Source organism: Marmota monax, unplaced genomic scaffold (genome assembly GCF_021218885.2).
Source record: "Marmota monax isolate L192 unplaced genomic scaffold, Marmota_monax_Labrador192_F-V1.1 WCK01_AAM20220418_F8-fsc00153, whole genome shotgun sequence".
Lineage (NCBI taxonomy): Eukaryota > Metazoa > Chordata > Mammalia > Rodentia > Sciuridae > Marmota > Marmota monax.
Window position 1 is genome coordinate 736,301 of NW_026692146.1, and position 12,210 is coordinate 748,510.

General features: G+C 43.4%; 2 protein-coding genes and 1 long non-coding RNA gene across 4 annotated transcripts in view; 2 read left to right on the plus strand and 1 right to left on the minus strand.

Moving 5' to 3' along the window:
* The window catches only part of Susd4 (sushi domain containing 4), a 187,090-nt gene that overhangs the window by 144,361 nt on the left and 30,519 nt on the right, over positions 1-12,210 (minus strand). The gene's annotated exons all lie outside the window — the stretch shown is intronic.
* Positions 1-12,210, plus strand: part of LOC131423273 (uncharacterized) — a 37,490-nt gene that overhangs the window by 7,080 nt on the left and 18,200 nt on the right. The window lies entirely within an intron of this gene.
* Positions 9,158-11,569, plus strand: Ccdc185 (coiled-coil domain containing 185). The gene has a single exon (XM_046419034.2). It carries the CDS (start codon positions 9,333-9,335, stop codon positions 11,187-11,189), a length of 1,857 nt encoding a protein of 618 aa, XP_046274990.1. The 5' UTR covers positions 9,158-9,332; the 3' UTR covers positions 11,190-11,569.

Consider the following 12,210-nt stretch of genomic DNA (forward strand, 5'->3'; position numbering starts at 1 on the left):
ATCATGAGGGCTACTTTGGAGTCTACCACATGTGCCTATAGTCTCATGCGATACAAGTGGCCCTCTGAGAATGGGAAGGAGAAAGAATGAACAGAGGAGGCCAAGGGAGGGAAAAAATCCAGTCCATCAGAAGATGAATCTCAGTGACAAATAGGACCAAGAAATCAAGATGAGACTGAGAAAAGGCCATTGGATTTGGCCTCAGAGATACCAGCCTTAACCTTCTAAACTGTAAAGCAGCATCTCTAGAGAAACACAGCTTTTCTATGCAACCCGTGATGAGAAATTTATATTTTACTCTATTATTTGGTATACAGTGCACCCATCTATAGAAAGATATTTCAAAAATTAACATCTACCTGTTAGAGGAAAGCAATTAATATTTCTTATTCTACAGTAAAGTATTTCTTTTAAAAATGTTAGTTGAAAGCCACTAAACTGATATTGTTAGTCATTAAAGCATTTTGACCTGAAGTTTGAAAAAAGAATATGAATAGGTTCAGATATTAATGAAGATGATAATGTTGATGATGAAAATAGTGATGGCAAACACATATTAAGTGTTTAGACTACAAGCATACACTATGTGCTAAATGTGATACCATGAATATGTCATTCATAACAATGAAATTATCTTTTATAATTACCCTTTACTATAGTACTATTATTGTTATTGTTGTTTAATTTCATTTTATTTTATTTTGGTGATGGAGATTGAATCCAGAGCCTTGTGCATGCTAGGCTAGTGCTTTAACACTGAGTTACAATCCCAGCCCCTATAATGGCAAAGTTGAAAAATTAAGAAGCTAAGTGGCTCGCCCAAGTATATCTGGTCCAGAGATGGTGAAATGATTTTATTCTAAACTAATAGGAAAACTTCATAATTTACACTTAGAGCTCTGCTATCCAATACACAAGACCCTAGCTGCATGACCTATTTTAATTTTGATTAATTAAAACTAAATAAAATTTAAAATCCAGTTCCTCCATCACACTAGCCACATTTCATGTGCCTAAAAGCCACAGGTGGCTAGTGGCCTGCATATTGGGCAGTGCATATATAGAACATTTCCCTTATTGCAGAAAGTTTTGTTGGACAGAGATGCTCTAGAGCTAAAGTACCAAGGGACATGGAGGATTGAAATCTCCTGAGCATAAGTGTAAAGTGAGAGGAAGGAGCCAGGAGAGAGAAAGAAGGAAAAGGAGGAGGAGAAGGAGGAGGGAGATGGGAGAAGAGAGGGAGGAGAGAGAAGGGAGAAGAGAGGAAGAAGGAAGAAGGAGTTGTCAAGATAGGGGATACAGGAAAGGACAGTGGCCTAGGTTAAGATGGATACATAAAACCATAGTAGTGGCTTTAGCAAAGGACAGGGACAATCTCCAATGTGTAAGAAATAAAGAAAAAGATAGGTGAAGGCCTAGAGGAAGGGTTTTACTGTTTAGTTAAGTGTTCTCCAAATGTTTATGCATTGAAGGGTTGGTCTCCAATCTGTGGCACTGTTGGAAGATGGCGGAGCCTTTAGGAGGTGGGACCTAGTAGGAGGTAGTTCGTTCACAGGGGCATGCCCAGGAAAGGGCTATTGGGATCCTAGCCCCTTCCTCTTCATTTCCCAGCAGCTTCCTGCATCACATTATTTCACCATGATGGGCTGCCTTGCCACAGGCATGGATTGAAACCTCTAAAACTATGAGCCAAAATAAGCCCTTCCTGTTTTTAAGGTATTTATCCAGTATTTTGTTATAGTAATGGAAAACTGACTCACACAAAGGGAAGGAGCTTGCTTTGATGATCTTGTCTAAAGGGTAAGGACTGAGAACAGGAGCAAAGAATGAGTGAGCAAAGGTGTGGCCAGGGGCTTGAGTCGGGTAGGAAAGATTGTAATAACCACTCTAAAAGTTGCATATAGAAAAATGGGAGCATTAATCCCCATCAGTGAGGGCTCAGCTATGGCCAGACACTTTTGAATTATCAGTAAAGTAATTTATTTCATTCATTCAAAAAGTATTTACTAAGGGCCTACAGTGTGCTGGTACTGCACCAGGCAATGGAGAGCCTTTGAGAGGTAATGACAAAGGAAGTATGCTCCTCTCTCTCGTGGAACTTGCTCAAGGAGGACCAGGTTAATCTGATTTTCATAGAACCCCGAAGTTAAATGAACACACACCACTAAGGAGAGGACCTGGCATTCAAAGAGTTGTGAGAGTGAACAGTAAAGGACTTCATCTGGTCAGAAAGATCAGGGAAAGTGCCCTCTGAATCAAGACCTGAAGAGGGCACCATTCCATACAGAGGAGAGGACAGTTAATAACTTTCCCCATCAGTGTGACCATGAAAAGACCCAGGCAGATGGACAAAGGGACTTTCATAAGATTCCTATGGACAGATGTGATTCTGGGTACACTGAGAGAATCACCCACAATCCCTGAGGTTCCACTCTGTGGATGGCTCTGAGGGGAAATGACACTGGGAGCTGTCCCCTGAAACATTTCCTCCATAGCATAATAAACCTGGTTAGAGGCAGAGGCTAGAATTTTAGGAGACCTACCCTGCTGATAACATCAACAAAGCATTCACAATACATGGCATATTGCAATGTATGCACAGTCAGCAGTCACAGCAAACCATCCATCACCACACTTCTATTGCAGCTGTCTTCCCTCACCTATGCCTTTTCCGTAAAACAAATGGTCTTTGAAGTTAGGAAAGCCAGGCCTGACTTTGGCAAAACAGAAAGATAAAAAATAGAGCTTTAAAAAGCCCACACAGTCTTGCTAAGTTTCAACAAAGCACAATCTTTAAAACGTTTTTTTTTTTTTAATATTGAAATGCCCATTTTATGTTGAAGATGAAGAAGCAACTTCACACTGGGCATGCAACTATTTCTCCAAATTTCCACTGGGTAAAACTTGTAGAAGGTTTATATGTGTGTGATAGTATTTCAAAACAAATAACTTTTATCACACGGTTTTATATTTCTGTGTCATTGTTGAGTGATCCAATAACTGCAATTCAGTCTTCTTTAGCTCCCTGTGAAACTGAACTCATTTCAGGCTCTGAACATACTTACTTCAAGTTCATAAGAATTGGTTAATTTCTATCTCCTGCTTGTATTTTTGTTCATGTTATGAATATGAAAAGCATTACAATCCTAAATGTAGACTATAATTTTGTAGCATTAGCACTGAGGTTGAATGGTGGAAGGCCCGATGGTGGGGTAGGTGTGAGCATCCAGGTACCAATCCTAAATCCCCCGTCAATTACCAGCTTCATAATCTTGGCAATTCTCTTTCTGTGCCTCAGGAAAGAACAGGCCCTACTTCACATTGTTGTGGGAAGGTTTACACGTCAAGCACTCAGCAATGCTCCAACACATGCTCAACATGTATCAGCCATCGTTTTTACCCACCTAACCTCTCGTACACATGGAATATTTGCACTGTGGGTAAGCGATTGTTTCCATGGCAACTTAACTTTCCTATTTCCAGATTCTTAACCCACTATTTTCTTTTTATCTTTAAAAGAGAAGTTTGTAGGCTATGATCTTCATTCTTAGCGCTGCATTAATAGAGTTTTCCCACTTATTGTCCTTATATTTGCATGTTTGTTTGGTTTGGTTGGTTTTACTATTTCGTGGCTCTGATATTTTTAATGAGTCCAAAGCACATTGTAGGCACATGCAGAGAGCAGCCCTGTTTTATATTTTCAGATACTGTTTTTTGGGGACATCTGTTTTGTTGCGTAGTGAGGAAAACATAGAGGGATACATAAAAGAAATAAAATCCTGTGAAACTGTACTATAAAGCTGAATTTTGGAAATTAATCATTTATCCTATCATCCAGACAATGATTTGAAAAAAATCTTCTTAGATATTATTTTCTTAGAAAAGGAAATTTTAAAGCAATAAATTTGTATAAAATAAAAAATACCTAGATGTTAAAAGTTTTCACTTACAACATGAGTATTGGGTAATCTCTATGACTTAGAGCAGCATTGTCCAACAGAAATATACTGTGATGGGGCAGGAGGTGGACTAATGGATGCTAGTTTACAGTGAGATAGGGGCATGAAATTCTGGGGTGCTATTGCACAGAAAAGTGACTACAGATACCAATAATGTACTGTACATTTCCAAAAGTAGAAGAAAATATTTTAAAAGTTCCCCCATAAAGAAACAATAAATGAGGAGATAGATAGGTTTGCCCTGATTTAATCATCATGTATACATAATATTGAGACATTACATGATACCCCATTAATATGTACAATTTTTATGTGTCTATGTGTCAGTTAAAATAATTTAAAGATACCTCTCACAGAAAAGTAATGAAGATGCCATGATGTTTAGCTACATATATATGTAATTTTTACTTCACTAGTAGCTACACTAAAACAAGTATAGAAAATGTGAAATTAATTTTGATAATATACATTTTTTAATCTCATGAATTCCAAATACCATCATCCCAATATGTAACAAGTATTTTAAGTTGGTATATTTTATACTTTTCATACTAAGTTTTTAGATCCACTGTGCATTTTATACTTGTGCATCTATCAGTTTAAACTAGCCACATTCAAGTGCTCATACCACCTGTGGGTATCTGGCTGATATATCCCCTTTAATCCAGCCAAGAATTAGGAGCTCTAGAATTCCAAGTCCCCACGTCAATCAACAGTCTATTCTGAGGAAGGGCACGGAACACCTTTTAATTCCGTAGATTAATTTGAATTGTGGGGTCAGAGCACATTTGGCCATATTTTCCAACACTCCAACAAATTAAGAAAAGAGGTTCAGGTCATCATTTGGCAGAAGGCCACCTTCCCAGACATCCAATGAAACACACAAAGGATTTTTCTGCCAAATAAAAATGAGTCCGATTGTTCTCAGTATCAAGGGAATGCCTGGCAGCTTAGCATTTGCAAAACATCTCTTTCAACTGTCCCATGGAAGAGCTGACATGACTTCCAAGCTGGAGATCCTCCAAGGGGTCTTAATCAGATGCTGAAGATGCAGGTGAGGGTTGTCCCTGCTCTGTGCAGCTGTCCTCTAAGGCTAGAGCTTCCTCACGAGGCCCCTCAGGAGGTTTTTTTCTTCCAAGTTTCATCAGTTTGTTCCAGACATTCTGCTTGCTGTTCTCTGTGGGATCCATTCATTCTTACAGCTTCTTTCACCTGATTTCCAAGATCACTGTCCTCAAGGTAACCCAGACTGCTGATTTTTATCACTGTCACTCATTATCAGCCAGAGAACCCAGGTTAGAAACCCTCTTTCTCCAAACCAAATCCATCTCCAGGTCATGGTCCCTTAATCTCTGAACTGCCCCTCAAATCCATCCCTCCTTGCCATTGGTTTACATTTCCTTATTGCTCACCCAGATTGCCATACCAGCCTCTTCACTTATCTGCCACATTATTGCCAGGTTGAGCTTTCTAAAACACCAGATCCATGGGGTCACTTTTCTGAATTTTGCTGAATCCCCACTGTTACTTACACAGTGGATTCTAACCCTTTTGTATAAACAGAAGAAACCCAAATGTTTTTCAATATTTAAAAATTGAATGATCTAACAATCTCTAGGGTAGAAAACAGATACAATCTAAAGCTTCTCTGAGCAAAGCAGGGGCAGAGGACTCAACAGCCTTTCCTAAAGACTTCCAGTTCTCCCTGTTTCTGGAGCCCAAGGAAGCTCCAAGGAGTCCTAGAGAGCTCTTCTAGACCTAGCTGGAAATGCTGTCCCAGGGGAGGAAGCCCATGCTCCTTGGCTTGGCATTTGAGGCCCTACAGAATCTCAGTAGGCCCAGACCCTCTTTCTTGTCACCCCCCCATACCTCCACTACACAAACCACACACAACCTCAATATTGCAGGCATTTGGGGTTCCACACTTGCCATGCAGCCTCCTCAGCCAGCTGCATCTTTCTGCTCAGCCCTGACTGCAGAAATCCCCATTGTCCTCCCAGGTTTATCTCCAAAGTCATCCTTTACGAAGACTTCACTTATGAACAATCAAGATAGAACAAATCCCTCTCTCCCCTGGGGACTCAGTTAAGGTGACCATTTAACCACTTATCACATCTGTTACCTGGATGTTTTTTCTAGTGATGCCATCTTTCTAATCCTGGCCCAAAGTTCCAATCAATAGCGCTATAAAGTTAGGACTATGTCCTTTACTCCATCACCATAGTGGTGAACGAGCCATACATGATTTCATGACAAATTCTGAGAACCTTCAGAGGAAGCAAGAGACCAAAGAGCTCAGAGCTGAAATCTGAGCCTTTGGGGTCTAATTTTGGCTTTGTCTCAAACTAAGTCTTTGTTCAGCCCCACAGAACTATCATCTTTAGTGCTCTAGGCATAATGATAATGATTCCAGTGACTAATTTTATAAGGCAGCTACAACATGCCAGGCACTCTTCTAAGCGTTTTTCATGGTTAACTCATTTTGGCTTTACAGAACAAAATCTGAGGCATTTTATAGGTTAAACCCTTCTTCAGTTTCACTTGGGACTGAAAGAGCCTTTACTGGTTCATCTTCTGCAGTGATGAAGATGCTGAGACTCATGGTGAGATGACTGCTCGGTGACTTGGTGAAAGCAGAGTTGGCTGGTGGCCAATCTCCTGGCTCTTGGCGGGGGGAGATAGGGGGAATATGCCTTCACCCACTTAACACTGCTTCTCTGTGACAGGAAGTGGCCTGGGAATTGGCCAGAGCCACACTTCATGCAAAATGTTTTGCAAAGCTTCACCAGAGAGATATGTTGCTCAGCTATCAGCATACCTCAATTCATGCCCAAATATTTCCTAATTTACAAAAGCTAAATAATTCTATTTCAAATTTGGTTTAATGTTTTTAAATTTTCTATCTCCTTGTAAGAATTATAATCACATCGATTGATTGAATGAGTATGTGAGTGGCACCCACAGACATTGAGGATAGAAACTTCTTGTCCTCAGAGACGTAATGGCTGCTAGGGAGACATTGTCCAGGTCGAGCACCTCACTGCTCCATCACTGCAGTTAGGTATGCAAAGAGGCTTCAAGGTCATGGAGTCCATGGAGTCCATACACAAAATGTGTATTTTGTGATCTGCATCTTAAAAGCATGTCTCAATTAATAGTGCATTTCCTGAGAGGCAGAAAAATAAGTGAAGTTGAATTCAAAACTTCCACTGTTGACCAAATGGCCTTTGGAAAAATCAGTTAATATAGCCAAGTCTCAAAAATGGGAGTTCATAACCCACTTGAATCTAATGTATGAAATATGATATGTCAAGAGTTTTGTAATGTTTTGAACAACCAATAAAAAAAATATAGCCAAGTCTCAGATTTATCCTGAGGAAAATGTTATCATTTCTATTGGGGTTGCTGTGAAACTCCAAGGAGATACGAGTGAAGAGAACTGGAGAGGGAAAATATTCATTTTTCTTCTTTAAGGTCACATTTGAAGAATGTTATCTATAATTTTTCCTTTTAGGTCTCCTGTCCATTCGGGTTCTATAACAAAATCTCATAGACTGAGTTGCATATAAGTATTTCTCACAATGCCAGAGGCAGAAAGTACAAGATCACCAAAGCCCTAGTAGACTTGGAGTCTGGTGGGGGCCCCTTTCTTGGTCCATAGACAGCCATCTTTTCACTGTGTCCTTGCATGGCAGAACAGATGAGGGAGTTGCTTGGAATCCTTTTATAAGGGTAGTATGGCTGTAGCCTGATGTATCTGCAGCCATCTTGAGTTGTAACCACCAAGATGGCTCCTGAATGACCCTGCTTGGTTTTCTCCAAATATTTTCCCAGCACATTATAAATGATCAAAACCATTAGAATAGTAATGTTGGGCTTTATAATCAGGGCCTGGTGACCTGAGCATTAGGTATGAGCCTGATGTCCTTAAGACAAACCAGGTACATTCTGACTTGGATGAAGTCACTTTTGTTCTGTCTGCTTTATAAACCCCCTACTTCTGACCCAGATTATAGGGGTGCATTCATCTTGCTGTTGCCCAGGACCACACTTCTATCAGAATTCCCCAATAAATTGTACTCTGTGAAATCCTGGATCTGACTACCTCTTTTTTCATTCTCACAACATCCTGGGGCTAGTTCTCATGGTTCTGGAACAAGGGCACTAATCCCATTTGTGAAGGATTCACCCATGACCTTCCAAAGTCTCCCACCTCTTAATACCATTATCAATGATTATTAAATTTCAACATATGAATTTTGGAAGGAAACAAACCATCAGACCATTGTAACCTCAGAGAAGGGAAATGACTTAACCAAGACCCATAGTACAGTTTAGACTAAAAAAGAGCCCAGGGGGGTTAGCCCTTTATAGCAGTTCTATTCCTATAACCACTCATCTTTTCTTAAGCTAAGAATCTGTAGAAATTTTTGTCACCCCATATGTTAATTTGAGTTTTAAATTTTTAGCGGAAGCTTAGCAGGACATCAAAATAACATTTATTGAATGCATTATGGTGGCAAGCTTTCCATACAGTTTTACCTCATCATCCCAACAGCCCTATATTACAGGTATTATCAGCCCCATTCCCCCAATGGCAATGCACCTTTCCAGAACATGAGGGCAAATTGCCCAAGATCACAGGAGTTGAAAGTGACAGAAGAGTCAAGCTCAAGTTTTCCTAACCAAATTCAATGTTTTTTCCCATTAAGGGGGACGGGGGTGCCTCAGCAAGGACAAAGAATGGCACAAAATTGCAGAAAAATGACTAAACAAACAACAACAATAACTGTGATTTCTGCATGGTATTCACGGATACTTTTTCAGAAATGTATACACTACATTCGTGTTTTGACTAAAGCAGGAATTGCCATATTCGGGAAAAATCAGAATTGTCTTTTTCCTGTGCTGAAGTTTTAAACGTAAACATTAAAGCGTGTTTCGGCCTTGGTAATTCAAAAAGTAAAAGGGTGGTGCTGCATATTAATGTGCTTCCACAGCTGCTTAATTCGCACATCGTGACTCCCCACCCATTCTACAGCATTCTTTTCTGAGGGTGACGACTTCGGTCGAAGCTTTCTTAAAATTCAAGGTATGCAAGTTCAAGTTCCTGCCTGAAACACAGGTAGGGCTCACTATTCACCCTCAGTTTTAAAGGTCATCTCTGATTTCCTGCAGACCTTCCTCCAACCAGCTCCTCTCAGCTCCCTGCCGCGGGCCTCGAGGAGCCGGCGGCGCCAGGCGCATTGTGAAGTGGCCCAGCGTCACAGGCGATTGGGACCCCCCCAGGATCCAAGGGTGGAGTGGGTGTCCGCAGCGCCTCCTGGAGGCCGCGGGACGCTCACGCAGACACTGGGCGCGCTGGGAGGGAACATGGAGGGCTTCCGCCACTTCTCCCCGCGGCGCTACAAGAACCTCTGGGACACCTCGCCGCCGGCCTCAGAGAGCAGGTCCCCCATGCGGCTGGATGGGCCCGAATCCAAACCGGCCTCGGGCCCCTGGGGCTGTACGTCGGATTCGCGGAGTGAGGCGGCAGAGTCCCAGCTGCCTCCCGGGCGTTCGTTCACGCCACGGCCTCGCAGGCGCTGGTACAACACCTCGCCGCTGGAAAGCCGCAGCCTGACTCGCTTGACCCGGAGGCCCCCAGACCGCGTCCGGAAGCACCGATTGGGCAGCCGGCGCCTAGATGAAGCCTGGGGGGAGGACCGGACCAAGCCCAGTTCGGCCTGGCAGCAGCAGCTCCATCTGCAACCCCAACAGACTCAGTCCTGCCAACGCTGTTCTTCCATCCAGACAGATTCGCCCCCGCGGTACCCCAGGGGAGCTTCCAATCCCCCGAGTGTGGCTTCTGGGGTAGGAAAGGCACCGAGTGAAGACCAGTGGGCAGTGCCGATCTGCAGCCACGTAGGTCGCTGGTCCTCTTCCTCTTTACACACAGACAAGTCCTCCGTGCCTTCCCAAGAGTTAAGGACCCAGTCGGCCTGTATGTACACCCAGCAAAGAGACTGTAACGATTTGATGGAGTCCTTAGCCAGTCAGTATCCCCAGCCCATGGTCTCCAGCAAAGACCCTCAGAACCAGATTCTCAAGTGCAAGCTGGAAGAGACGGTGATGTCCTCGAGGGACCAGAAGATCGTGTCCCTAGTGCTAAACCGGCTCCAGAAAGCCCAAAGAATGCGGGAGCTGCAGCAGCAGGCGGCAGTCGCTTGGGAGGAGCTGAAGCGCTCAGACCAAAAGGTCCAGATGACCCTGGAGAGAGAGCGCCGGCTGCTGCTGCGGCAGAGTCAAGAGCAGTGGCAGCAAAGGAAGGAGCGCAAGAGTCGCCGGGGCCGCGAACATCACTACCGGCGGCGGGACGGCCACTCCAAGAACGCGATCCAGGAGGAGAGTTGGTGGGAGTCACAACTGCAGGACCCCGAGAACCAGCGTCTAGCGAGGATGGAGAGGGCGCGCGTGGAGGCCGAGCACCGCAAGCAGTGCCAAGCTCAGCGCCTGCGAGAGCAGGAGAGGTTATTGCAGAGCTTGCGGGAACTGAACAACCTGCAGCTGCGGAAGAGGCTGGAGGAGGCCTGTCACAAAAGGCAGTTGCACTCGATGGAGACCAAGAAGGTCCAGGAGACCAACCTGAGCTCCCTCGTCAATTATCAGGCCCGCAAGGTGCTCATGGACTGCCAAGCCAAGGCCGAGGAGCTCCTCAGAAAGCTGTCGCGGGAGCAGAATTCCATGGGGTCCCAAGAGATCCACCAGGGCCTGCTGAAGGGGCAGTACCGACAGCTGAAGGAGAAGGCCCAGAAGGAGGAAGAGCAGTTCCAACAGGTCAAGTGTCACGCCGTAGAGTCGGAGGAGCAGAGGAAGATGCACAAGAGGATATTAATGGAGTTAGCGGAGCAGAAGAGCCAGCAGGATCGGAGTCACGCACACAGGACCCCCAGGGACAAGGCACAGCGCCTCCGGGAGCTCAACATCCTGCGGGAGAAGAATCATCACATTCTGAAGCTGAAAGCCGAAAAAGAGGAAAAGTGCCACATTGAGGGCATCAAGGAAGCCATTAAGAAAAAGGAGCAGAAAATGGAGCAGTTCTCCCGCGGGAAAGATCCCACCTTGTCAGAGTTTCAGAAGGCCTCTCTCCCCTCCAGGAGAGAGAATGGCAGAGGGCTTCCCATCAGCTGCTTTGACCAGAGGACATCAGAGGCCCAGCTGTGTGCCCATCAGCCGAGAGGGGGCTATTGAGAACTGAGGACAAAGAGCTTCAGCCCCAGCCAGCAGCCAGAGAGAGATGTGGCCAAGCGATTCGGGTTTATAATCTGATTATAATTATTGATTTTTAAAAGTATATAAAATAGCTGCAATTTCCTCTCATGAACTAGTTTATTGATTCACTTGGGTGGTTTAGAGGGTTGGGGAGAAAAATTTGGGGATGTGAAGAAAATTGCTTGGCTTTGTAAATTTTTATTTGAAGAGAAAATATTCATGTAGCTCTCAAAAAAATCTTAGAGGCATACATTAGGCATATCCTCCAGGAACCAGAATAATCTACATGTGGGGATACAGTTTGTGCCATGTATAAGTCTTTTCCTATCCCAGAACTTCCGAAAGAATAAAGCGTGAATGACCAGTCATAATTAAAATCTCCAAGAAAAAAAAAAGTGGGGTAGGAGAATTTCTGTGAATAAGTAGATTTGGGAATCTTGGATATTAAGTCCCCTCTTGAGAGTTTATAGTGCACTTTAAATTTTTAAAGGTTCTGAAAAGACTTGCAGTAATGAAACATTTGTTTAATTAGTGTTTTGTAACAAACTATGGACACCCCCCCCCCCCACACACACACACACACTCCATGGGTCATTCCATGGAATGTGTTTTGTAGAATGTTCTATAAACTCTAGTTCCTCCCAGAACTGAGAGCTGCTTTAGCCATCCCTCCCTGTGCTCCTGAACCTGATTATAATTCCAGCACAGTGTCTTGACTGTCCCATCTGAGAGATCACTGGAATATATTTGGTCTGATTTTTTTGTTGTTGTTGTTTCTATCCAGTCTTATGCAACAAAATTCTATTGGAATCCTCCTTTTCCCCTCTATTTCTCCTCTGCTTCTTTTGAAGGAGGTATGTGATGTCATTTCCATCTACCCACATTGTGTTTAATTAACTTAACCAGGCTCTGAATGACTGACTAAGCATGACTCAGTAACATGACATTTTTAAAATAAGGAGCCAGCAGCTAAATAGATATTAACCCATGCACATCTCAA

Coding starts and splice junctions, on each gene's coding strand:
- Ccdc185 (XM_046419034.2), top strand. CDS start 9,333: ATGGAGGGCTTCCGCCACTTCTCCCCGCGGCGCTACAAGAACCTCTGG.